The 27,387-nt window shown below is 40.1% G+C and overlaps 2 protein-coding genes across 2 annotated transcripts; one reads left to right on the forward strand and one right to left on the reverse strand.

The window, feature by feature from the left end:
• Positions 1–918: 918 nt before the first annotated feature.
• On the forward strand, positions 919–19,602 carry TATDN2 (TatD DNase domain containing 2). The gene is made up of 8 exons (XM_042452250.1): positions 919–1,207; positions 1,776–2,158; positions 3,163–4,318; positions 4,350–4,525; positions 6,581–7,468; positions 9,676–9,803; positions 13,648–13,831; positions 18,684–19,602. The coding sequence occupies exons 1-8, from the start codon at positions 1,186–1,188 to the stop codon at positions 18,822–18,824; spliced, it is 3,078 nt and encodes a 1,025-aa protein (XP_042308184.1). The 5' UTR covers positions 919–1,185; the 3' UTR covers positions 18,825–19,602.
• Positions 19,603–20,229: 627 nt separating this feature from the next.
• LOC121921089 (appetite-regulating hormone-like) lies at positions 20,230–26,334 on the reverse strand. Its single transcript, XM_042448613.1, has 4 exons — positions 26,227–26,334; positions 26,001–26,111; positions 23,755–23,863; positions 20,230–20,258 (listed from the first exon to the last, which is right to left on the reverse strand). The coding sequence occupies exons 1-4, from the start codon at positions 26,332–26,334 to the stop codon at positions 20,239–20,241; spliced, it is 348 nt and encodes a 115-aa protein (XP_042304547.1). The 3' UTR covers positions 20,230–20,238.
• Positions 26,335–27,387: the final 1,053 nt, after the last annotated feature.

The following is a 27,387-nucleotide window of genomic DNA, read 5'->3' on the forward strand; positions in this document are numbered from 1 at the left end:
CTCTCCCTCAGGGCAGCCTGGGACTACAGTAGTCCCAGCCTCTTCCTAGTCCCTCCCCTCTTCTTTGGAAGAAAGGAAGGCTATGAGGGGTGCCCAGGGAATTTGCAGGTGACTTGGGATAGCCAGGTCCTTATCAGAAGGGACTGGGGCTTCCCCTTGGCCACAGTTAAGCGGAGTGCACTTGTCTGCCTTCAACCCTGTCATGGGGTTTCCCTTATTATTATTATTATTAATATTATTATTATTATTTATTGATGGTATTTATACCCCGCCCTTCAGCCCTAAAGGCTATCAGAGCGGCTTACCATTATTATTTCTAATTAGACGGTTCCCTGCCCTCAGGCCATGGCTCTCCTCTTGAGGCTGAGAGAGTGTGACTCTCCTAAGGTCACTTAGGGGGAGGCATAAATAAACACACAAATAAATAAATAAAACTTTTATGTGTATCCCACTTTTCTACTACAATAGCAATCAAAGCGGCTTACACATTAAAACAAAACCAATACGTTGTTGTTATTATTATGATTATTATTATTTATACAGCACAATCAGTAAAACAGATTAAAAAAAAATCTGCCCATGGTGTACAATCTACGAAATAATAGCCTAATACATATAAATAATACATAATAATAATACAGGAGATACATAATAAATACATAATAAACAGTGCAGAATAATATATCTTAACCCCCTTCCCTTAAAATGGAATTTAGCTTCTCACAATTTAAAATATAGTTTCATTAAAATCTATTAATAACAACAAATGGTCTATTGGGCAGAGAGGCAGCATAATACATAATATTTCGGGGATTATTATTATTATTATAATATTTATATCCTGCCCTTCTTCCAAGGCTGGGACTCAGGGTGGCTTATGACATTTAAAAAACAAAACAAAACACCATAAAGTTAAAAACATACAGAAATAGTATATTGAAATAGAATTAAATTGCTACAACAATTAGAACCAGTTCAATACTAACATCCAATGTAAAAGATTAAAATGCTCAAAATACTACAGCACCCTGTCGCCTGCCTTAAAAACTTTCTGTGGGTTGCCACGGCCAAGTGAGGATTCACACTCTGGTCTCCTGCAATATGTTCGGATGACTTTTGCAACATCGTTACACTTAAATCCACCTTGTTGTTGTGGTTGTGTGCCTTCAAGTGGTTTCTGACTTAATGGCAAGCCTCTGGTCACCCAGTGAGTTTCCTGGCCAAGTTGGGAATTGAACCCTGGTCTCTAGAGTGCTAGTCCAACACGCATGCCGCTATGCCACATGTGTGGGTAGCTAATAATAAGCAACATTTTTATATTTAAAAACCTCCATCAGCCCTCCACATTTGCGGTTTTGATTTTTTGCAGATTTGATTATTCAGAAATTTGGTTGCCATGTTCTTTCTAGGAATCTCTACGTCCTCCAGCAACTAGAGTCTAGACTCTGCCAGAAGTTGACCATAGAGTTAGCTGGAGGACCTAGAGATTCCTAGAGAAAACACTTCTCTGGGCATTTGTATGTCCTCCAGTGCTATTCTGTGGTCAATGTCTGGCAGATGTTGAGCATAGAATTGTGCTGCAGGGCCTACAAAGGCCTGGAGAAGTGTTCTCTCAGGGGGAAAAAAAGGTTTGTTTTTAGCTTACGGTTTTTCCACTTTCACAGGGGTCCTGTGTCCCTAACTCCCAGCAAGTGTGGAGGGCTCACTGTACTTTAAAATATGCTGTCTTTATTCACTGTGTAAACACACCAATTTTTCCTTTTTCTCATGTCCAGGTAACCCAGCCTCAATGCAGCCAAACAGGAGACGCAAAATAGAGTGGGACAGCTTGTCCGTTAGCTCCCCTACCAAATACTACAAGCTCACAGAAGAAGGGCCGCCTCATCCTTCCCCTAACAGTCGCCTTGGTGGCAAGACAGCTGCATTCAAAAAGAGCTTGCACTTTCCAGAATCTTCTTATAAGGCATTCTCCAGAACTTCATTCACTGCAGAGGATTCTTCCTCTGATGAGTTTGAACTAGAAGATGAAGCCAGCAGCATGGTTCAAGAGAGTCTGGGCCATTCTGTTTTGGGTAGAAGTCTGCTTGTAAAAAACTCAGCCAGTGACATGTCTAGGCGAAATGTGACATCTACACCTGGAGAATCCCCGAAACAAAAGGTATCTAATTGACCATAGAGATGTATGGTATAAGAATTGTTCGTGACTAAAAGAGTTAACTTTTTAATGTAATCTTTTCTTTTTTCTCTCTCTCTTCTATTATATTTTTATTATGGAGGTATAGAATTGAGTGAAGTGTGATTTTTTTTAGAGTTTTGAAAAACCAAAAACGTGTAACTGGACAATTGATAATGAAGTTTTAAAATAAATAAATAAATAAATTCTAGTTTCCATTTCTGGAAAAAAAATGTGTTTGACTTGAAAGTTCTTTTCCTAAGTGTATTTTGTTGAGGAAAATGCTCTAACTTGTTGAACATTTAGCTAAATAAATATATAAGAATTATGTGTTCATTTCATACTAAGAAGTTGGAGAGTGCAGCTTTAACTTAGTAAAAAGAAAAAACCACCTCAACTTTTGTCAAGCTTTTTTTCAAATTAATGTAGCCTCCATAGCCAGCCAGAGTCAGCGTTCCTTATCCACGGATTTTTTATCCACGGGATTCAAGCATCCACGGTTTGAAAATACTAAACAAAAATATAAATTCTAAATAGAAAAACTTGATTTTCTATTGTATATAAGGGACACCATTTTGCTGTGCCATTGTATTTAATGGGACTTGAGCATCCACAGATTTTGGTATCCATAGCGGATCCTGGAACCAAACCCCAGCGGATTTGGTGTAAGGAATTGGTTGTGCATGTAAGCAATGATATGCCAAAGTTCCTGAGAATCTAGCTTACATTTCATGAGGTGTATGCATTCCTTTTGCTGCTACTTAGTTCCTACTTCCAGTAGGAGTAGCAAAACTAACCAGAATCTGAAAGTTTACCACAGCAGAGTGTTTGAAGGCATTGGGTTATTTGAAAATAAACCAATAATCATAAGAACAAACTCTGGTTGCAGTTCTTATTTGTAGGGGTTCAGCAAACCAGGTAGGCAAGTTGCACAATAACATTTCATATGAATTGTGTTGTATGTAGCTTACACTGTTCTTATTGCTTAGGTTAAACAAGATGGTTGCAGTGATTCAGGCCCAAGTCTTACATCGAGCAGCGAAAAAAAGGACACTTCAAAAGAAGCAGAGGCTGAATCTGGGAGGAGGAGAGTGAAGAGCAAGGATCAAGATCAAGGTGCTCGAGTAATATATCGCAAAGCCCTGTTGGGTATACTTGGTGGAGCGCTACGAGCTAAAAGAGAGGCAGCAACTCCAAATGGAGTTCACATAGAAAGAAAAGAGGCATCTGGATCATCTGACAATCTGAAACATCCCTCAGTAGCATCAAAACCTGGGGAACAGCAAACTGCAAAAGACTCGGACTGTTCAAAAACTATAACAAAAGAGCACATCAATATTTCTATCAGACAAAGTAAAGAAGAGTCTTGTAGGTCAGATGGTAGCTCAAGACATGTTTCTGTAGTTTTAAGATCAGAAGGAGAAAAAGAACTTAAGCATGAGTCCAGATTTCAGAAAGTTGCTACAAAAGAAGATAATACTACACGGCGTAGTGGAAAAGAGGCTTCTAGACCAGGTAGCAGCTCACGCTTTACCCATGCAGTATCCAGGTTTGAAGATGAGTCAGATCATCAACAAGAATCCACTTTTCAGAAAACTGCTGTTCAGGAAGAACATAGTACCTCTAGGCACAATAGAAAAGAGTCTTCCAGATCAGGGGGCCGGTCAAGACATATCCATCAGTCATCAAGTATTGAAAATGAGCCAGAATTTCCACAGGAGTCCAGGTTTCAGAAATCTGTTGTAAAGGAAGAACAGAAGACTTCTAGGCATAGCAGAAAAGAAGCTTCCAGACCAAGCAGCAGCTCGAGACATGTAATGAGCTTTGAACATAAGACAGAATTTCAGCAGGAACCAACCAGCCCAAGAACTGTAGTAAAAGAGGACAGTGATACTTCTTTTGGATATGATAGAAATACACCTTGCAGAGAGCTTCACAGATCAGATGACAATTTAAAAAGTGTTTGTAATCTTTCACAAACTGAAAGAGAATGGAAGTGTCAGAGAGAGTCTGCCAAAAAGCAAAATATAACTAATGAAGAAAATGCTAATACCAATCTAAGTAAAAAGGAATCCCAGAGACCAGAAAACTACTTAAGATGTAGGTCTGATGTTTCAAGCTATGATGCTGAACTGCTCATTAAGGGTCGTAGCAGTCAAAAAAACTACTACCAAAGTCAGTACTACCACAAAACAGGAAACTGTATCAAAAGATAAATGCATTTCCTCCAGTTCATCTGATACACAGAGTGAAACCAAAAGAGAGTTTGTAAATTTCCAGAGGACAGTTATTGTTGAACCTTCTCCAAAACATATGCTTGTGGAGGAACCTCGTTCAGAAGTAGATCAAAAGGTAAGGCATTGAATTGCAGATGAGTGTGTCTGAAAAGAAAATATACTTTAAATATTCCTGAGATGTCATTGAGTTCATCCAAATAAAAACCCAGCATCTGCTAGAGAGCCAGCATAATATGGTTGCCTGAATGTTGAACTAGAACTCTGGGAACCAGGGTTCAAATCCACACTTAGTCATGGAAACCCACTGAGTGAATGGGTGGCTGGCAAGTCACACACTCTCAGCCCTAGAGGAAGGGAGTGGCAAACCCTCTGAACAAATCTTGGCAAGCAAATGCCATGATAGAATCATCTTAGGGCCATCATAAGTCAAAACTAATTTTAAGACACAAAACATACACAACAACCTAAACTAAAAACTATTTAAAATTCAGGGTGGAAGATCTATGGTTTTGGATCTCTTTGAGATAATGTCAAGAATTTTCCTTAATTCTTACATTTTAATAGGAAAATAGCTAACTTGGTCACTGAGGTATCATCTTCATTGAGTTATTAAGAATCCTTAGAGATGGGTACAGAAGCTTTCATAACTATAGTTGCATAATTACTGTATAAGAAGCAAAGGCTACAGGATGAACATTTCCCAAGACTTGTTATAAATGTGGATGTTCATGTCATGTGTAACTTAAGATAAGGAGACCTTTTTGCAAGGAAGGGGGAATTCAATACGGTTATGGAAAGAGACATAGGCCTAGGACAGACCGCCTGAAAAGAGTGGCCTGCTGGCAGCCTACTTTCCCCTGGAGGGAAGCCGTAGCCGTAGCCACCAAGGCTTTCCTTCTGGAGGAAAAAGAACCTAGGAAAAGCGGGTTCTTTTTCCACCACAGGGTGGACGTAATGAGTATGCCAATAGTGCACTCGTTACGTAAGTGACATGCGGACGCTTTGTGTCGCTTACGTCACAATGGCGGTGACCGTGTACACAGGGCACCGCCATTGTAACATTGCCATGGCGTATTAGGCAGTTGCAGCATGGTCCCTAACCCTAAAATCGGCGCCAGTACACCGCTTGGTGGTGGTATGTACTGGGCCATAGAAAACACATATACCCCTTTTAAAGATGCCATATCAGCTTTTCTGTGTTGATTGATGGCTGCATAATAATAAATATTGTACAGTGGTACCTCGGGATACGAAATACCCAGGTTACGAAATTTTCGGGATACGAAAAAATCCCATAGGGAATTATTGTTTCGGGTTACGAATGTTTTTTCGGGTTACGAAAAAACTTTTGGTGCTTTTTTCGGCTTTTTCGCACGGAATCGCGGCTTTTCCCCATTAGCGCCTATGGCAATTCGGCTTACGAAGGCTTTTCGGGTTACGAAAGCGGCCGCGTTACGAATTAATTTCGTAACCCGAGGCACCACTGTACTTTTATCAATTGTTAAATTAGCTGGATCTTTCATAGTGGTTCAGTCAAATTACCCAGAATAAACTGATAGTGACTTGTAAAATAACAAACTGTGTAGATAACATACTGTTATTTAATCTTCTAGCCATCTGCTGAACGGCCTACAGTCTTTTTAAGAGGTCATTGTTGCCTCACATACAGAAACACTATTTGCCTATTACCTCTTGATTTTTTAGTTTCACTTCTTTTTTCTCTGTTGCGATACACAAATATTTTCTCTTGGCATGACCCACTGTTGACAAATCAGTCCCAGTTGGAGAGCTTGTACTGTACTTCCTTTTTCCTTTATAAAAAATCAAGCTGCATATTATGGGCACTCTGTATTTGAACATGGGCAAAGAAAGAAAAGAAGATCTTTGTTTATGTTCTGCTGGAAGTCAGTTGTGTTTTTATGCAATGAACAAAATTTGGGTTTAAAATATTCTTTAGTATTCTACTTTATGTTATGTTTAGTTTTCATATATTCATGCAAAATAAGAACATTAAGGTTGTTGTGTATTTTGTTCTTATTTTCTGATTCCTCCCCCCCCCCCATTGCATTTTTTTTCCCTGTATACAGATTTGAAATATTAAACATATGCTAGATAATCAACATGAATAAAGTCTTGGTTTGATTTTGGTTTTTACTCTTTTGATCTGTAGTTTACTGAGCAAGAAAAAGAGCCTTCAGTTGAAAGCGATTGGTCTGACCTCGAGGATGTAGAGCCACCTACTACTTTCTCACAAGAGGATTCCATCCCAAATTACAGTACATCAGAAACAAAGGAGAATTCAATGTTAGCGACAGAGTTTGTGATGTATCCTCCTCATTTATACAGTTGCAAAATAAGTGATTATGCAAAGTATTGGACAAGCAGTCCCAAGCCAACAAGTTGTGCTTCTTTTTCAGTCCCCTCTAAAGATGATTCATATGATAGCCATCTCTGTGATAATTCAGATTTTTCAACTAGTATCTTTTCAGACACATCAAGAGATCAAAGACCTTCAGTGGAAAATGTGCATGATAGGTCATGGTCACTTAGTTCTCCATTGCTGTGTGAAAAGCAAAAGAGACGACAGAGTATGGAAGTACCATCCCATGTTCCTATCTTTTCGACATCACGCAAGTCAGACTCTTTCATTAATAATCGTGTAAACCAGGATTTACATGGTGACTTACCTAAATATTTAGAAGAAGGATTTATTGACACCCACTGCCATCTGGATATGTTATATTCAAAGATGGCTTTCAGGGGCACCTTTTCTAAGTTTAGAACAACTTATGATAGCACTTTTCCTGAAGAATTTCAAGGCTGTATAGCTGACTTTTGTGATCCTCGTACCTTGAAGAACAACTTATGGGAAGATCTGTTAAAAGAAGACATGGTTTGGGGTGCATTTGGCTGTCATCCACATTTTGCCCGTTACTACACAGACCTTTATGAAATGCATCTTTTACAGACAATGAGACACCCCAAAGCTATTGCCTTTGGAGAAATGGGGCTTGATTACTCTTATAAATGTAGCACTGAAGTTCCAAAGCAGCATAAGGTAAAAGGCTCCATTTCTAGATTGCAGGGCAAATGTCTCTTATTGGTAAATTTGAAACATACCATTCATTGTATAGTTGGAATAAATGTTCTCCAAACTGCAGATTTGCGAAACAGTGAACCCTTAGTTAAAATGACTGACTTTCCTATGGGGAATACCATGCCAGATTACTGCCCAGAGTATTCTGTGACCCACATTAAGTGTGGGTGGGTTGCTAAATAATCTTTGAACTTTTAAAAAGATACATATTTATGTCCAAAGTTGTGCTAGAATCTTGGAGGTGATTCTTGGATGTTGTCCAAATCTTGGAGATAACAATGGTTCAAGGTAAGACTGCTCCAGGCCTTCTGCACTCACAATAGGGTTTGGTTTGGCTGTCAATAGTAAAGCATGTAGGGTATATCCAACATGTAACTTTTTATGTCAATTGCACTGTATCACCATAGCTAGAGCCAACATCTCTGGAAATGGCTGCAGCTGGTGCACAAGCCTTAACTATACCAAAGCACTCCAGCCACCACTGAAACCTGGCTTTACAGGCTTAGGGTTGAATCCAGATGAACACCCAAATCATAGAATCATAGAGTTGGAAGAGACTGCATGGGCCATCCAGTCCAACCCCCTGCCATGCAAGAAATCTAAATCAAAGCATCCCCGACAGATGGCCATCCAGCCTCTGTTTAAAGATCTCCAAGGAGGGAGATTCCACCACACTCCAAGGGAGTGTGTTCAACTGTCAAACAATCCTTACTGTCAGGAAGTTCCTCCTAATGTTGAGGTGGAATTGCTTTTCCTTTAGCTTGCATCTATTGCTCCGGGTCCTAGTCTCTGGAGCAGCAGAAAGTAAGTTAGCTCCCTCCTCAATATGACATCCCTTCAAGTATTTAAACAGGGCTATCATATCACCTCTTAACCTTCTCTTCTCCAGGCTAAACATGCCCTGCTCCTTAAGTCGTTCCTCATAGGGCATGGTTTCTAGACCCTTCACCATTTTAGTCACCTGTCATCATCAGGGAATTTGCAGTGCTGAGCAGCACAGACTGAATCTCTATTCCCTGATCTGCCTTTCAACTGACCAGGAGCACTTCTGGTTTTTTTTTTTTTTCTGGATTAAGTTTCAGTTTCTTCATTTCCATCCAATCCATTACAGATACAGGCACTAGCCTAAGGCTGAAACATTTTCTTTGGATTAAGGTGGAAAGGAATTAATATAATGGGTATCATCCACATGTTGATAGCATGGAGCCCAAAATTGGATGACTTCTTTCAGAAGTTTCATACACATATTAAATTGCATGAGGGACAAACCCATACCCTGAGGAACCCTAGGCTAGCTGCCAAAGATGTTACCTGGTAGTCTCCTCGTACTGCCATCTGGATTCACCCCTCTAAGAAGGAATGGAGCCATTGTAAAACCATACCTCCATTCCAGGAAGGTTACAAGAAAGACGTCATGGTCAATGATATTGAAAGACGCTGAGAGATCCAGCAGAACAAACAGGGACATCTTTCCCTTCCCAGTTCCCAGTGTAGGTTGTTCCCCCAAGTGACTAAAACTATGTCTTTCAATATCCAGGCCTGAAACCAGATTGAAAAGTCTAGATAATTTTGTCATCCAGAAACCCCTGGTTCTGGGAGGTCACCAGATGCTCCAGGACCTTGACCCAAAATGAAAAGTTGAGAACTGGCCAGTAGTTGTCTAAAATGGTGAGGTCCAGGTAGGACTTTTCCTTCAATAGGTTTTTAACTGTTGTCTTTAGGCATGCTGGAGGTCTGCCCTGTTTTAGTGAGGTATTGACCACTCTACACCCACTTGCTTTGAATCCATCAATATGTCAAAAAGAACTCTCAATTAGCTTACAAGAAATAGGTGTGCAGATTTATTTAGATTTGTTCATTAATGTTAATTTTCCAAACTACTTCGAATTCATTATATGATTTCCAAATGCATAGGGACCATATACAGTACAAACTGAGTAATCTACTTCATTGCAGTTGTTGTTGTTGTTATGAAACAGAACATTCTGTAGGAGAGAGCTTGTATTTTGGCAGGCCTGCCAGAATGGTCTATGTAGAGATACATTTGTAGGAGTACAAATGGTAATGGCTAGACTTGACATTAGAATATTTTCCCCCATGTCTTACCTTTTGTTCTCAGGGCAGTTCTAATGGCAGTTGAAGATGTCCTGATTTCTTACTTGCTTCAGGTATTTGAAAGACAACTGAATCTAGCTGTTTCCTTAAGGAAGCCATTAGTAATTCACTGCAGAGATGCTGATGAGGATCTGTTGGAAATCATGAAAAAATGTGTACCAAAAGACTACAAAATACACAGGTAATTCTACTAAGTATAAATTCTGTCATCTGTTAATTTTAAAAATAACTCTGGAAAGTCAGCCGTTCTGGAATTTAGCATTCTTGTGGTTATATTATGTTGGGTAGACTGCAGTATGTAGGCCAGATTCCAGAATCCTGTCTCCCCCAGATCTTAACTTTGTTATTTGTTTCCTGTTTTTAAAACAGGGTCTCCAGTCATCTTGGTTGGAATGAAATCTGTGACAGTGTTCACTAAATACTATGAATTATAAATATTATAAAATAGAGGGAGATATGGAATGGGGATACAAAGTTATCAACAGAGAAAAGGAGAGAGATATAGAATGTTGGTTGCCCATAAACTGTCCCTCGCCTCAAATTATCTGGGCAGCCTTAGCAACAGCCGCCCCCTCCCCCCAGCTGAAAATACTGCTTAGTGCCAAATCAGTAAATGGAAAAACAGCCTTGATTCAGGACTAGATCCTGAACAAGCATACTGATCTGGCTTGTATCATGGAAATCTGACTGGATGAAGCTGGGGGTGTTAATCTCTCCCCACTTTGTCCACCTGGATTTTCTGTGGAGCAGTAGGCAAGAGTCATGGGGCAGAGAGACAGAGCTGCAGTGGTCTGTCAGGATTTCATCTCCCTCACTAGGTGCCCTGTACCACATTCCACTGGATATGAGTGTGTGTATTCCAGAGCCTGAGTACTACCATAGAAAAGCTTTACCTCATATCCCTAACACCATATTTCAGTTAATGGGGGCAGAGAAATCAGCACTTCCAAGGAATATCTGATGGGCTCATACAGGAGATGACTTTTAAGATACCTTGCTTCAAAAGCCAGAACTAACCATTTATTTATTATTTATTATTATTTATTTATGGTATTTATAACCCACCTTTCAACCCCAAAGGCTTAACTTGAACCAGATAAGTACTGTACATGGACTAAGTGAAACTGTTGTAAAATTGGCGTTATTGCCCTATACCTTCTTACTTTTTGAATCTTAAAATTTCTAAGCATTTTTGAAAGGCTGTCTCATATAGTACAAATTACTAATGAGTTAGTCTTGGAAACATCCGTGCAGAGGCTGCTCTGTCAGGAGCAGCTCAGGACTTCATGGCCTCCATGACAACCATGGGTCTGTTCCAAGTGGTATCTGGTCCTGTTCATGCTGTTGGACACACTCTGGACCTTGTTTTCTATGATGGGTGGGGTGATGATGATCTTGATGTGGAGGAACTTGCCATAGCTCCATTGTCATGGACAGATCATTATCTGGTCAGGTTTAGACTCACTGGGATACTGAGCTTCTGCAGGGTTTAGGGAACTAATTAGGATGGTCCTCCCCAAGAGGAAGATTGATACCTGATGGCTCTTGGGGAGTTGCCTGTCGCCTCGATAGGTGATTCTGTCGAGGCCTTGGCCAACCTGTGTAATGGGGAAATGGCCAGTGCAGTGGACAAGATTGCTCCTAGGCATCCCCCTCCCGTGGAGTGGAGTCAAGCAAACACCCTGGTTTAGCAGGGAGTTGGTGGTCATGAAACGAATGGGATGGTGGAAGAATGAGCAAGTTTGACCGAACGTGGGCCAGAGCTCCTTGGAAAGTCTATGCTGTGGTGGTGGCAGCGAAAAAATCCTTCTTCACTGCCACCATTGCATCTGCAAAGTGTTATCCAGTGGAGCTGTTTCAAGCAGTCACAAGCCTTCTGTCTCGCAAGAACAATAGACAAAACACTCAGTAGCCCACTGCAAAGAGTTTTCACAGCACTTTGCAGATAAAATTACTTTGATACTCTATAACTTGGATGCTGTAGTTGATACAGGTCTGGTGGACATAACCTTGCACCCTGCTTGTCTGGTGTTATTGGATATGTTTCAATTTGTGCAACCTGCGAATGTGGACAGAATCCTTGGAGAGGTGAGAGTCACCATGTGCATACTGGACCCTTGCTTATCTTGCCTGTTGAAAGCAACTGGAAGGGGACTAGCCAATTGGATAAGGGGAGTAGTGAATTCCTCCCTACAGCAAGGCTAAAAGAGGCTGTGGTGAGGTCAGTACTGGAAAAATCCTAGATCCCACCATATTGGAGAACTATTGGTCAGTCTCAAATATTCCCTTTTAGGGCAAGCTGTTGGAATGTATGGTGGCTTCCCAGTTCCAGGGGTTCTTGGATGAAATGGATTATGTAGACCCATTTCAGTTTGGCTTCAAGCCTTGCTATGGGACAGAGACAGCCTTAGTTGCCTTGGTGAATGACCTAAAGGACAGGTGAAGGTTCATAATGCTGCAGTCAGGCTGTTGTCTGGGGCTGGCTGCAGAGATCATGTCACTCCCCTGTTGAAGCAGCTATATTGGCTACCAGTCCAAACAGAATTCAAGGTGCTGGTTTTGACCTTTAAAGCCCTAAACAGCTTGGGTCCAGACTATCTGTAGAAACGTATCTCCCTGTACAAGCCAGCACAAGCACCCAGATCGGCGGGGGAGGGCTTTCAGTCCCACCACTTTCACAGGTGTGGTTGGTGAGGAGCCAGTAAAGAGCCTTCTCTGTGGCTACCCCCAGACTGTGGAACTTCTTCCCACAGGAGGTCAGGCTGGCCCCCTCCCTGCGGTCTTTCTGCCAGCTGCTGATGACATTTATTTTGCCAGGCTTTTTGTGGATGAGTTTTACTTGTATATTGTGGGGTGCTTTAATGGGTTTTAACTAGTTTTAACTATGCTGTTTTAAATGTTAGTAATATTTAATTATTTTTTAACTTTTGTAATCAGTGTTTTTGTTCTATCTTTTTAAATTATTGTAAACTGCCTTGAATCTCATTTTGGGAGAAAAGAGGGATATAAATTCCATAAATAAATAAATAAATGTAATAGACATGGTTTCATTAATAATGCCTAGGGAATTCTATGTTGCACAGCTTTCCCCCACTCCAGTGGATATACAGGCATTTTGCCTTGCTTTTATGAACCTGTTAAGAGTTTGATGATTGTCATCTTCCATTTCTAGTCTCAAAAAAGTGAACACAAATGCTAAGTAAATCCAAAATCCTTCTAGTAAATTAAGAGAGCCACTGGAAACCAGGGTTTGATTGTGGAGATCAGGGTTCAAATCCCTTCTTGGTCATAGAAATGATTATAGTTAATAACTTTCCCTTGTGGAGCTAAAGGCATCATACATAGTTTCCCTTTTCGTTTCTAATTCTCTTCACAGCAAACTTATGAGGTAGGTTATTCTGACAGATGGTGAAGTTCAACCAGTGAAGTTCATGGTAGTTGAGGGTTAGAATGTTAGCGGAATGACTCTGTTTGATCATGGCCATTTATGTAACAACTGGGATTTAATTTCAGCAATAACCTTATATAAAATGTTAAGGCCTGAAATTAAGATTAACTTCAGTCCACTGCAGAAATAATTCAATTTGAGGCTGCTTTAATTTCTCTGGCTCAGTGCTAGGGAATCCTTGGAATGGTAGTTTATTGTGGCACCAGAGCTCTCTGACAGAGAAGGCTAAATGTCTCCCAAAACTACAGTTCTCAGAATTCCCCAGCATTCAGACAGGGCAGTTAAAGCAGTCTCAAACTGAATTATTTCCGCTGTGTGTTTTGGACCTTGGTTATCTTAAATACTTATTATAGAAGTAACAGAGCTTTCCTGTATCCTGAACTGTTTGCATGCGTCTCTAGAGATTGCATGACACAGCAGATCGAATGCTGTTATAGCTTCTCAGAAGCCATCATATTAAATTCCTGTACTGTATTTCATTTACTGTCTGATCTTTAGTGTAGTCTGTCTTTGTTTTCCTGCTGTTGGTTGATCATTTTATGTTGCAGAATGACCACTGGTTTCTCTTTCCTCTTAGGCATTGCTTTACTAGCAGATACAGTGTCATTGAACCACTGTTGGACTACTTTCCAAATCTTACTGTTGGATTCACAGCATTACTGACATACCCATCAGCTCATGAAGCTAGAGAGGCAGTTCGAAAAATTCCTTTAAGCAGAATAGTAGTAGAAACAGATGCACCTTATTTCCTTCCGAGGCAGGTAAGGTATTTCTTTGTAAAAATTCATTATTATGTATGTCTCTTTGATGCTGCATTAAAAGACCTTGCTTTGTGGTATTGTGAGAAAGTGAATGTTAATATGCACCAAGTTGATGCTCTGGTATTTCTCCGTATAGTTCAGGAACAGTCAGTCCATGCTTGAGACAGAAAAATATTTTATGAAGGAATAAATAACTCACGTTAGTCCAGTACTCTTGGATGCTCAGTAAAAAAGTTAATTCAGTATATCTGAGGTGAAATGAAACTATTTAAAATCAGTTCAGCCTGAAAGGGTTTCCCCACAGTTGCACACAAATCTAGTGAAAGTGGAGGCCTCTTCAAGGTGAAAAAGTTAGATTTCCTGATCCTGTTTAACAGAGGAATATGGCATGGAGGGTTGTGTGAGTGACTGAGTAACCTTCCCTTGCAGATACTTATTCTCAGCCAGTAGAAGAGTATGGATTAACTCCTCTTGTCACTGAAGCAAGCTATCATGTGTTCATTAGACTAGGTCTTTTCTGTTAGACCCCTGGTTCCTTCAGCTTTTTCCTCCTTACCAATGCAGAAAAAAGGCATATCTTTGCTCCTTCCTTTCTCTTGGTTATTTTTACCCTTTTTCCTCCCTCTTCTTTCTTTCGCTTTTACCTTATCCTATAATATTACCCCAAAAAATCCTTTAAATTTTTTCTGTAGTTCTTGGTGGCATTACGTTTCCGTTATTCCCTTGCATCTTCTTCTCCCTTTCTACATCTTTTCTACTTGCAAGTTACTGGGTATGGAGAAGGCTAAAACAAAGTCTTCTAAGTGTGGCTCTGCTTTCCAGCCTCAATTGATCTATAAGCAATTAATCCTTAAGCACATTCACATTATCTGACCACTTTGTACACTACATAGAATCATAAAATAATAGAGTTGGAAGAGACCACAAGGGCCATCTATTCCAACCCCCTGCCATGCAGGAAATCTCAATTAAAGCATCCCATGTGCCTACCCACCACCTCCATCGCTATTGCTGCTTCCTCCAGAGCTGCCTGTACTGCTGATGAGGTGAACTTCATCCACACAGATTTCATCCCCCTTGAAGCTACCCTTATTTCAGGCTTCCAACCTAGTACAGGGGCTGAGGCACCAGAGTTTGCTGCAAGGCAACTGCCTCAGAATTAACCAGCACCAATGATCACTCAGCCTGATTCAGGAAGAGGAGGAGGCTGATCTGTCTCCACCCTCACCATCTAAAATTTGGAAACAGGGACCTCCTCACAAATAGTGAAGGGTGCTAGGTCCAGACTGCCCAGCTGTCAAATATGCACATGCTTCCACTCAGCCCATGATGGCCATTTTGAAAACTGTGAATGCAGTGCCTGCCATTTGGGGCAAGTTGATCAGGTCCTACCTCTTTTCCATATGTCTTTTCCCATCTCATCCCATGCCCCTGACTATGCCTTTCTTGGACAAGGATTCATGGTTACAACACTTCTCTATAGTAGCCCAGCAGATACATGGATCGAGCCTACTTCCTCTCAATTCAGACAGTAGTCCTTCCTCAGATGAGCAGTCTGCCTATTCACAGAACACAGGAGCCTTTTCTTCTTCCACTCCAGAGGTTTTCATGAGGGGTGCTAATATCACATCTCTTCAGTCTTCCTCATCAGGGACATTTCTGAATTGGACAAAGGAGACTGGTTGAATTGGTCTCTTCAAGCTTGCATGGTCAAGGTCCCAGTTCTTTTTTTTGCCTTGAGGGAGGCCAAGTCTGCAACCCTGCCCCTAGAGGGAAATCCACCAGAAATAAATCTAACATGTGACTATCTCACCTCCAAAATAGGAGGGAGATTCTCTCACTTTCTTCTGGCATAGATAAATTCCACTTTAGATCATGGATTCTGATGACCACTAAGCAGAGGCTACTCATTAGAATTTCTCCTCCCCCCATGGCATTTTTTTCTTTGATCACCTGACTTGAGGTCCCACACAAAAAACCCTAGGGATCCAACAGGGCATCTCTCACCTCTTAAATCTGGGTGCCACAGAACCAGTTTCTCCAAATGAAGAGTTGACAGGCATATATTCAGTTGACAGATATATTTGGTCTTTTTCATGGTGTCCCAAAGATGGGGTGAAGCTTTTCCCCATTCTGGATCTCGGGTATTGAAAGTGCAAAATGGAGAGTCTCTGACTCATTCAGGGACCCCTGTTCTCAGGGAACTGTCTCCTTTCTTTTGGCCTTTCAGAGTGTATTTACATGAGCATATCCACAAGTAGCTTTGCTTTTGTTGCAACAATACCAACTATCAGTTCAATGCTCTGCCTTTCAGGTTGGTCTTGGCCCCTAAGATTTTACAAAGCTCATTATAGCTTCTGTAGGCCACATGAGACTGAGGTATTTACATTTTCCGTTATTCAGATTTTTTACATTTTCCTTAATTAGATTATGCCCTCCTGAAATCTCCCTCACTTCAAGGAGCCAAATAAACTCTTATCATAACTCTTTTCAGTCCTTTGTAACAAATGAAAAGAAGAGCCATCTCCTTCCATCTCAAAAGCTAGTACACTTAAACCTAGGCCAAATGAAATGGCTTCCAGCCACTTTGGAGATGTGGCGTTCAAGCAACACACGCCTCCAACATGGCCCAAAATCACTCTCTGGTCCTTTGGACCAGAACAAAAAGGAGCTGGGACAACCCAGCTCCTGGCAGTGTGAGTTGGGTCAAACAAGGGGAACTTAATCTTACTCCCTTCCCCTATGTCTAGTGTGAGTGGACAAGACTTCTCTCTATCACAGCCCATTAATATCCAAGGCACATTGAACATAGAGATGGACTTTCTGAGTTGTCTGGAAGAATGGGATCTAGACGCACTGTAGAAATAATTCAGTTTAACACCTCTTTTAATTGTCAAGGCTCAGTGCTATGGAATCATGAGAATTGTAGTTTGTTGTGGCACCAGAGCTCTCAGACAGAAGGCTTAATGTCTCACAATACTACAAATCCCAGAATTCCATAGCATTGAACCATGGCAGTGAAAGCAGTGTCAAACTGGGTTATTTCTGCAGCACAGATGCAGCCTACTTTCTGCCATCTACAAGCTTCCTTTGGCATACTTCTAATCAACATCCACCTCAGACACAAATTACAAGCTATCCAGGTACCTACCAGTTTCCTTCTTGCCATCCCCTCACCAAGGTCAGTATCTGAGCTAGCCACTCTCTCAATGGCTTCTTGCTGCTGCAGATTTGAAACAGACTTAGAGTGAAGCAAACCAGCAGTTTGGAGCAGCCTTGGCTCTTCCAGCCCCGGTTGGCCCCTGATTGGCACAAGACTGCAGTGATCATATGGCCCACTCAGAAAGTGGCCCCCAGCTGTGGTCATGAACTCAACTGCCAGCAGGAATGGCTTTTCGCTGCTCCATTTTGGGCCAGTTTTTCCAGGTTGGCACAGGCGCAGCATGCTCTCTGCAAGCAAGCTTCCAGATGCTTTTGGAGAATGTGTCATCTGCATGCCCCATCCCCAACACAGCCCAATGCCTGCGCTTTTTGCCCATCTGCTTCAGACCTTAGACTCTATGGCTAGATCCCAGTTTTGTACTCAAAATAATCTTTGTTTTACAATTTACAGTACAGCCTATTGTTTTGCTCACGTTCTGCCCACATTTGACTCAACCACTGGAAAAATAGTGGTACAACATAGATGTTAGAAGGGTTCTCATGATACACATTAAACATACCAAATGCTTTAGGAAATCCAAGGCTCTCTATATATCTTTCCTTTACACCCGTTTGGGAAGAAAAAGTTGCCTCTTCCTCTCTGATCAACGAGATCAAGGCATGTATTTTCCTAGCTTATAAATCCCTACGACTTTCCAAACCACAAAATGTGACTCCATATTCAACTAGATCCACCACCACATCAACCTTTTCTGCTAATTCTCCACTTGAGGAAATCTCTCTCTGGGCTATTGCCCTTCTTTCACTCATTGTTACAAATTAGACAAATATGTTTCAGCATGGTCTTCCTTTGGGTGCAGGGTCCTAAAGCAGGTCCCTACACCTTAATCCTCTCACTCGCCACCTTCCCACCAAATCTAGGTTTTCCTTTAGGATAGTTCCCATACTTGGATGCTTTCTTCTCTGCCAGATGAGATTGGTATATGGAGGGCCTACCATAAAGGTCAATTCTATCCAAGGAGAGTCATGCAGACCCACCCTAAGGTGGCAATATTTTTGTTTCTCTTTTACTATATCTGAGGATTCCTTTCTCATCTTCCTGTACTCTTGGCTGAAGAATAAACCGAAAGAGGAGCCAGGGATTTAAGAGAAAAGACCTTGTCTAATGAATGTGTCATCCTTTGCCTTGCCTGGGCAGCAACAGGGGTTAACTCATAACTTGAATGGCTCCTTATCCTCAGCTAGAATGGACCTTCATGGTAAGCCATCCAATGTATTAGTCTGCCTCCCCAGATTAGGAGCTTATTCATTTTAAAAATATTTCATAGCTGTTGCATTGTGAGTAATGAATAAAAAGTATATGGTGGAAATATTGTTATCAAATTGCCCTTGATCTTCTGTATATCAAAAGCTCAAGAGTAAGTCAGAGGGAATGAGTAGTTCTGTTAGTAGTTGTCTCTTTTCTTACATACTGTCTCCATTGTTGCCAAAATAAGATACTGTGCTAGATGGATTTCTGATCAGAACAACATGGCAGTTACATTCATAGCAACCTAAAGATATGGTCTTCAAAGTTGTCAGCAATTCATTTAACACATTTGATGCAATGTTCTCAAATCTAATATCTAGTTCTGTACTGCCGACTACAAAAAATATGCTCCTGTTAATGCTTTTGTTTCTTTTTTCTCAGGTGCCCAAAAGTGTATGCCAGTATTCACACCCAGGAGTAGCTTTGCACACAGTGAAAGAGATCGCCCGCCTCAAAGAGGTGCCTGTGTCCATCATGTTAGCCATACTAAGACAAAATACAAACAAAATCTATAATTTGTAGGAAAGTGCAAGGGAGTGTGGGGAAGGGAATGAGAAGGAAATGTCTCCATGAAGTTATTATGGTTCCTCCAAGTGATTGATGTAAATAGGTTTTTGGGCTTGTATGCTAACTTTGACAAGCTTGAATATTGTGACTCTTGAGAAAAAGGGAAATAGTTAAAAGTGCTTAATTGAAACACAGTCATTTAGACATTCATACGTTTTCCAAATTTCTTTGCCCCCCGCTTCCCTTCCAGTATTATTGGTTGCCTGCCATTTAAGGTGCCTTAGTGTTTACTTTATTCTTGAACAGTGACTTCATTTTTTAATTGCTAATAGTTGAGGGCAACACAAAAAATAGTGACTAATTTTTAATTTTCCTTTTAATTAGGCAGTTTTTAATCTCTTCAATGGGTTCCTTTTTTAATGAAGAAAATAATTTAGTTTTTCTATGATGTTATGCATTATTTGAAATTTAAAGAGCTTATTTGTAAATAAATGTATTTTTATATAAATACTCATGCTGAATATGTAAATGACTATCACTAAGGCAAAAAATTAAAATCTTCTGGACGGTAACATTGAAAGAAAGTAATTGTTGCCTTTCCTTTGAATTCATGCCAACAATGTGACTTCATGTTATATGCAAAGTTTCTTTTTGTAAATGCTTCTATTAATGTTATTAATGGTGTTTCCCCAATATATGTAAAGAGCCTTTTAAATAATTCTTCTGTATATGTATGAGATGTATGTTTGTATGCAGGAAGAACAATAAAACCATGCGTCTTCAAATCAAAGAACTGTCACTTTTGTCTTCCAAATACATCCTTAAAGCAAAAGTGTCCTAGTAATTAAGTGAAGAGTGTTATCTTGATTTATTTTTAATAAGCTAAGAACAAAATTCTGTTTTTCTATAGTTTCATATTGTGCCTGTGATTCTATGCATTGCTAATCAGAAGCTACATTTTCGTTGTAATAACTGCCACTCAAGTTATCATGGATCTCCCATTTACAACGATGCCCACTACTGCGTTGTATACTTATTGTATGTTTAGTTCTGTGCCGTTTCAGAAACAATGTGATGGCCAGGCACAAACATAGTCCCCCCGTCCCCTCCATTTGGAACAAAAGCATGAGAAAGTAGCATCAGTTTAAATCGATTTTGGAATTGCAGGTCTTTTTTGACCAGATCAGCATCCTCTCCTAAGGTTTACTTATTTTACTTTTGGTCCTTAAGCAGCTCTGTAGGATTTTTCAGCAAAAGTTATGCAAATAAATTGCCTAATAAAATTTATTTTGCATTTTGAATAAAGGGTATTTATTAGGTGTTAACAGCATCAAGCAAAATTTGAAGCATAGTAATTCAAAGCATGAAACTTATTTTCAAAGGAAAGCTGCTGTGCTGAATCTTCCATTTTGATTTTCAGCTTCTTTTTTCAGTCTTTTGCCTGGTTTTCTGAAAGGTCAACATTAAAAAATATCTTTATAGTGAGTGGAAAAGTCAGCATTAATGCAAACTATAGCTGCTAATAGTGTACACAATAATGAATGTGGGTAGACAGGAGAAGAGAGCCAGCATGGTGTAGCAGTTTGAGCATTGGCCTACAACTGTGGAGACCAAGACTCAAATGCCCACTCAGCCATATAAACTCACTGGGTGACCTTGGACAAGTCATACTGTCTCAGCCTTAGAGGATGACAAGGGCAAACCCCCTCTGAAAAATCTTGCCAAGAAAACCCAATGATAAGGTCACTATAAGGCAGAAGCAAAGACTCACAACAAAAAGATGGGAGAAATGGATTGATTTTCTGTTGCCACAAACATGGTGTCATACCTTCTAGGAACTATCCAAAAAGAACAAATCCAGTAATGCAGCTCAAGAACATACCTGAGTAAAAAATGTCATATTTCAAAGGGACCTGCTAAAAGTACACTAAAAGTATAAGATGTCTCCTGCTAATGCATTTCATTGGATGATACTGGTCTAGTATTACAAGAAAGGGTGGGAAAGCTCCTCTCTTCCCCTCCCCATGCTGTAGCACTCTCCTGTCCTGGTAGTCTCCCTAATGACAAAGGCCTGGCTCCTTTAATTTTTCTTACACAGAAGATGTCCAATAGCTTGACATTTTTATGCTGTTAGCACTCTTCTAACTTTTGACTTTTAGTGGGGAGTGGGGGTAATAGTATTACCAGAACAATACACAGTGTTCCAGATGTGGTTGTGTCACAGTTAACTACGATGGCAAGCACTCAAAATGGGAAGAGTCAGCATTGAAAAGGTAACCTAATTGGGTTTGAAAGTACATGAAATTTGCAAGTACGAAATATGGTGCTCTCCTAGTTAATCTCAGTGTATTGCCTTCGTGTATTTTCAAATTTGCAATTCTGTCCAAAGCATATTTACTTGGAAATACTGAAATTTAGTGGAGTACCCTCTAGTTAGTAGAATCTAGTAGAACTTGTATTTAGGATTGTATATTTGCAGTCAGGTTGATTTACTTACTGTGCTTTGTTGCTCAACAACAAGTTATCTTGGTAGCTTACGGCAAAAGGACAAAACTGCAAAAATAGAGGTACGGCATGCCTTTACCCCCAATACCAATAATTCAAAAGATGTTAATAAAGATTTAAATAGAGAAGGTCATAGTAGTGCTGGTAGCACCATATTGGCTAAAATGACCTTGGTTTTCACTGTTACATTGGCATAAAAAAGGACATGGACATCTATGAAGTAGACCAGATCTATTTCATCGGGTCCCAATTCATCATTACAACCTGAGTTAGCTGAGGTTGACTGCATGAACCTGGAGAGGCAGTATTTGAGTCAGCATGGTTGTTCTGACTCAGTGGTGAATGCCATTTTGGCTTCAAGAAAACATCCATTGGGAGTATAACATGTTGTGGAAAGCCTTTAGGTACCGGTGTCAGATTCATTAAGTTCAAATATATGCAGTACAAGTCAGTGATGTATTAGGTTTTTTTACAGGAGGGCATTGAGAAGAGGTTGAGGTGAAACACCTTAATGAGACACATGCCAGGACTGGCCATGGAGGTAACACCAGACGGGCTTGTACTTTCTTCTCATTCACATATAAAACAATTCTTAAACAGAGGGGACTTTGCCGACATTGCGCTGGTTTACCATCTGGAATTTGAACCTAGTATTAAGCCGGTTAACCAGTCCCCCATTGGAACCAATAAAAGAGGTATTAGTAAGACTGCTAACTTTTAAGGTGTCCCCCCCCCCAGTAGCCATTACACCGGCAAGAACAGTGTCAGCAGCACTATCAATACATCCAAATGTATGCAGTTGAAATCAGGTTGAGTTAACTTACCTCTAGATGCAAACTTTTTTCCCAAGTGCCGCTTAAATAAATCCATACATTTATCAAATTTCTATCTAAATTCCACATGTCCACTGACTAGAGAGGAAATGGCACATGTCAGTTGTGCACTGAGCAGTAAGAAATACATTAGCAGAAGACACTAGGTGCACGGAGGCACTATTTGTATGCTTTCACCCAAAATAAGGGTGGATAATAAGACATACAAGGAATTGATTGCATGTTGGTTGAAGACATGTATAGTTCTTTGCTATGATCTAACTAAGGTGCCAAGGCCACAAAATGTTTGGCCTCACTCCACACAATCTATACAGTGACCTGTACAGCTTATGTAATTTCAGTATCATTGGAGGATATATGCAATGCTGCAGGGTGGAAGTAGCTATCCATGTTCATATGGCAGTAGAAGGTAAGTTTAAGTCAGCACAAGGAGCCTTTGGGTGGACTGTCCTCCAAGCAGTAATGGCAGCTGCACCCATTCTGTTGATGGACGGTTTGAGTATATCCAAACAGTATGTATATTACTCCTCCATGCCATCCAGAGAATGTGGGGTTGGTACTTAGCATGAATGTCTATTCTTGGCCCAGAGAAGCAATGCATCCCCTCCCAGAAATGGGGTTGGAAAATAAATATACAAAGGCTGCATCCACACTGGAAAAACAATCCAGTTTGACACCGCTTTAACTGCCATGGCTCAAGACTATGGAATCCTGGGAACTGTAGTTTCTTGTGGCACCAGAACTCTCTGACAGGGGCTAAATGTCTCATAAAACTACAGTTCCCAGAATTCCCTAGCACTGAGCCAGGGCAGTTAGAGCAGTCTCAAACTGGATTATTTCTGCAGTGTGTTTTGGACCAAAATAAACTACCTAGGACAAATAGTTGGAACAGGACTTTGCAGCTATTACCACGTATCTGATAGGTGGATAGGACAGGCTTTGTAACGAAACTGACGGGAAGGTAGAGGAGTTGTAACAAAAACAACTTTGGCCTTTGGTTTTTGTCTCATCAGTTGACATGCAGGGAATAATCTCTGCATGCTAACCAATGAGGCAGTAATCTAAATTACTTTCCTTTGGTACCATTGGGGCTATGTCACTTTCTTGCCAGTTTAATTGTATAGCCCTGACCTGACTAACTACAACATGCCTGCAAAAGCCCAACTACAGTAGCCCATCATCATCATCATCATCATCATCATCATCATCATCATCATCTTCTTGTTCTTCTTCCTCAGGAGGGCGTGGATTGCTCCTCCTGCTATCCCACAATGATCACTCACACTAAGTTCCAACCTCTCTTAGGATAACATAAAGGAACAACCAACTCACTCATGGGACTTACCCAAGCAAATCCATTTGGTTGTATTGTCTAAATACAGCCAATTCTATTCAGGTTTAGTGAAAAGTAAATCCTGTTTGACCCAGAATTATTTAGGCCATTGCTTGATTGCTGCTATGTCTAATGTGCCTAGAATATTTAATGTGACTGGTCCACGGAAGGATGTTCAGAATGTGTTAGATAAGGCATATGCAATCGTTTTCTGCCAATATATCATGGATTAAACTTGGAGAAGTTCCTACAATTCTGGTTTAGAAAACTTTACCTTTAATGCTCCCAGCCAGAATGTCTTCCAGAAATTTCTCCAGAATTTGTTCACAGTCTTTGTACTGAGCTTCTGAGATTTTCATGCTGATTTCAAAGGGAACAGTAACCTGAAGAAAGTGGCAAAATATGTAGATTATTTGTGAACGTTGTAGATTGGGTTCCTTTATTTTTAAAGGTCAGTACTGCTGGGGAATTAAAGGTGAGAATTGCCAAAATGTCAAGGTTATATTTTGCTGAGGTTATATACTGAGACGTGACAATAGTGAGAGCTCCATCTGAGAAACCAATTGCAGGATGAAAAATGGGGAAATATGTCTTCAAATGTCAGATCACATTAAAATAAACATTAATAATAAGCTGTGTTTCTACTTAAACTTTTGAGTGTATTTGTTTTTATTTGTTTGACTTATGGCGACACTGAGGATAATTTATCATTGGGTTTTCTTGATAAAATTTATTTACGGGGGCGTGTCTTTGCCTTCCTCTAAGGCTGAGAGAGTGTGACTTGCACAAGTGGATTTCCATGGCCATGCTGAGATTTGAACCCTAGTCTTTAGAGTCATATTCCAACACTTAAACCAGTACACCATGCTAGCTCTCTTTTGGGAGTATATTTATGACCATAATATGAGCCACAGTGGATCAGCTCAAAGGCCTATCTGCTCCAACTTTCTATTTACACAGTGGCCAGTCAATTGTCTATAATTAATGCAAGTGCACCCTTGCATTTCCTAGTTATGTCTTCCGTTTCCTAGTAAGCGCATATTGTCTCCAATATTGAAGGAGATATATAACCATACTAACCTCAATCTAACTCAATCCTGGTCATCCAAATAGGCACCCATAACTATCTCTTGTAGCAGTTAATTCCACCATTTAATGACACAGTGTGTGACGTTTCCTTTTCATATTCTGAATCTCCAGTCATTCAATTTTAGTGGATAACCCTAGATTCTAATAATATGGCGAAGGGTGAAAACTTATCCTGATCTATCTTTCCTCACATCATGCATTATTTTTATACTTTTATAATATCTCTCCTTAATTGACTTTCTTATAAGGTAAGCAATTCGTGATGTAGCAATTTGGGTGAGCGTTGGACTACAACTCTGGAGATCAGAGTTCGATTCCCAGCTTGGCCATGAAACTCACTGATGACCTTGGACAAGTCACATACTCTCAGCTTCAGAGGAGGCAATGGCAAACCTCCCCTAAACAAACCTCGCCAAGAAAACCCCATGATAGGGTGCCTTAGGGTCGCCATAAATTGGAAATTACTTGAAGGCACACAACAACAACCACAAACAACACTGAAATCTTTCTATATGAGTTGTTGTACTGGCTCTTTGATCATATTCATTGCCTTCTTCTACACCTTTCTACCTCTAGAACCATTTTTCTAATCTCTCTACCTTGAAGGGGCCTTTGAAATAATTAAATAACATCTCCCATCCTGATGCCTTGACAGGCAGGAGCCACAGCCAGCAAAGGAGGTCTGTTCAACTGCCAACCAGGCACAAGAAAGATGGTGTTTCCAACCCATTCTCACCAGCGAGTAAAGCTGCAACAGGGCTCCTGCTTCTGACTGTGCTAGGATGATGACTACATAGTGCTACAGAATATGGATCAGTTATGGATCTATAACTCTAGGTTACAACTCTGCAGTACAGAATGTCAGCAAGGTAAATTAATTTGCTGATGTTACTTGAGTGTGGAAGAATTTGCCTGCAGAGCTTGGAAGCAATGTGGGCCTAGAAACCAATACATTTGAAGGACGGTGTCCTAATACCCCCAATAAGTACAATAATGTCTTCAGAGGTTTTCTACACTCATTGAAAGTAAGCAGTTCTATGTACATTTATGCAATTGTGCCTAAATAACTTATCCATCTCTTTCAAAAAAACAAAACAAAACAATTTTTGATCACTTGGTAAAGCAGAAAAGGCAAGAATCTTGCCAAGAAAACCTTATGATAGGTTTGCTTTAGGGTTGCAAAAAGACAGAAATGACATGAAGAAACACAATAATTAACCCAGCTCAGCCTAGAATAATAATTAAGGAACCCATGCATGTTAAAATTAACCTGCCTTGAATCCCACTGTGAGAGAAAAGCAGAATATAAATCCTTGAAATAAAAATGAATAAATAAAATAAAAATGCTCTTCAGCTTAAATTGTTCATTATATTTTATTTCAGATTTATTGTCAATGTCTAAGAGTAGGAAAAGAATGCAGGAAAAGTTACCTTTATATCCATTTCATTACTGGTTCCCTCAACCTCGTTTCCAGGGACTTCCAAAGCTGCTTCTGCATCTCGGCGATGGAACTTTGTTGCAGGTTTCTGAAGGCCTTTTCGCTGCAAGGGGAAAAAAACAGATACCAGTTCTATAACAAATTATTAGTTGTCTAGAATAAACACTTTGTGATAATTCCAGTAAAGAGAAGTACCCAATGCTCTTGGTATTATGTACCTGCATCTTCGGTTGTTCTGGACTTAAAAAGCTGGAACCAGCGATTGTGATCTCTGTCCAGAGTGAACAGACAAGGAGCGTTCCTACTATTAGGCTTTGGTTAAACATGATTGTCTTCTAAAGATGCCTCAGAAACAGACAACCAGCCTGTAAGACACATAATGTAACACAAATAAAAACTATGGTGTTTTCTAAAACAGCAAATCTTTAATATTGTGTATCTTGCACTGATGATTTTGTCAAAGTAATAGTGTCCAACCATGACAAAAATAAAAAGCTGACTTTGAGAATGACATAGATGTGTTTACAGGCATTTTATTACTGTACCATCATTATATTTGTCATTATGGTGAAGTGATAAATCTTGTCGTATTTATCAGGACACAAAAATCACGGTAGCATTGTTCAGCATAAACAAAGAAAAATAATCCCATTAATAATGTTGAATATAAATTTTACTGCTATGATAACTATAAGACACAAAGCCAATAAATATAATATTGGACATTATACTTGGAGGAAAATATGGGGATTGGAGAGAGAATATTTGTAGTAATGTTTAAGAAATCTTCCACCGCACCTAGATAGCTTCTATATACCATCAGCTGAGAACCACTGTATTAAATATATCATTTTGTTCTTGAACTTCTGCCAAATACTGGCCTGTTACAGACTGCCAAAATAAAGTTGCTTTGGGTCTCTTTGGAGGTATGCTATTTAAATGATGCATGGATCCCAAGAGTCAGGAGGTCGCGCCAAAGCCACACTGCATTCCTAAGCACTGGAGGGCAGCTTTGGTGCAGCTTCCAGATTCTTAGGATGCATGCATCATTTAAACAGCATACCTCCAAAGAGACCCGAAGCAGCTTTATTTTGGCAGTCTGTAACAGGCCACTGAGAGATACATAACATACCAGACACATAAAACCACAAACTCTAGAGAGTCCTCAAAGTAAAAAACTTAAAAAGTTGGTTCGTATGGCCAGAATCTCAAATATGAATCCATACAGCATATAAATGCCTACCAATTATGTTAAGAAAAGAAGCAAAGCTAAAAAAGATGGAGGGTGGTGGTGGTGGGGAAGAAACAGAAATAGAACTGAAAGGTTTCTTACCTAGTATTTCCCATGCAAGCTAGTAGAGATGGTGCTGAAAGCTTTA

The sequence above is a fragment of the Sceloporus undulatus genome, chromosome 2 (genome assembly GCF_019175285.1).
Source record: "Sceloporus undulatus isolate JIND9_A2432 ecotype Alabama chromosome 2, SceUnd_v1.1, whole genome shotgun sequence".
NCBI classification, from domain to species: Eukaryota; Metazoa; Chordata; class Lepidosauria; order Squamata; family Phrynosomatidae; genus Sceloporus; species Sceloporus undulatus.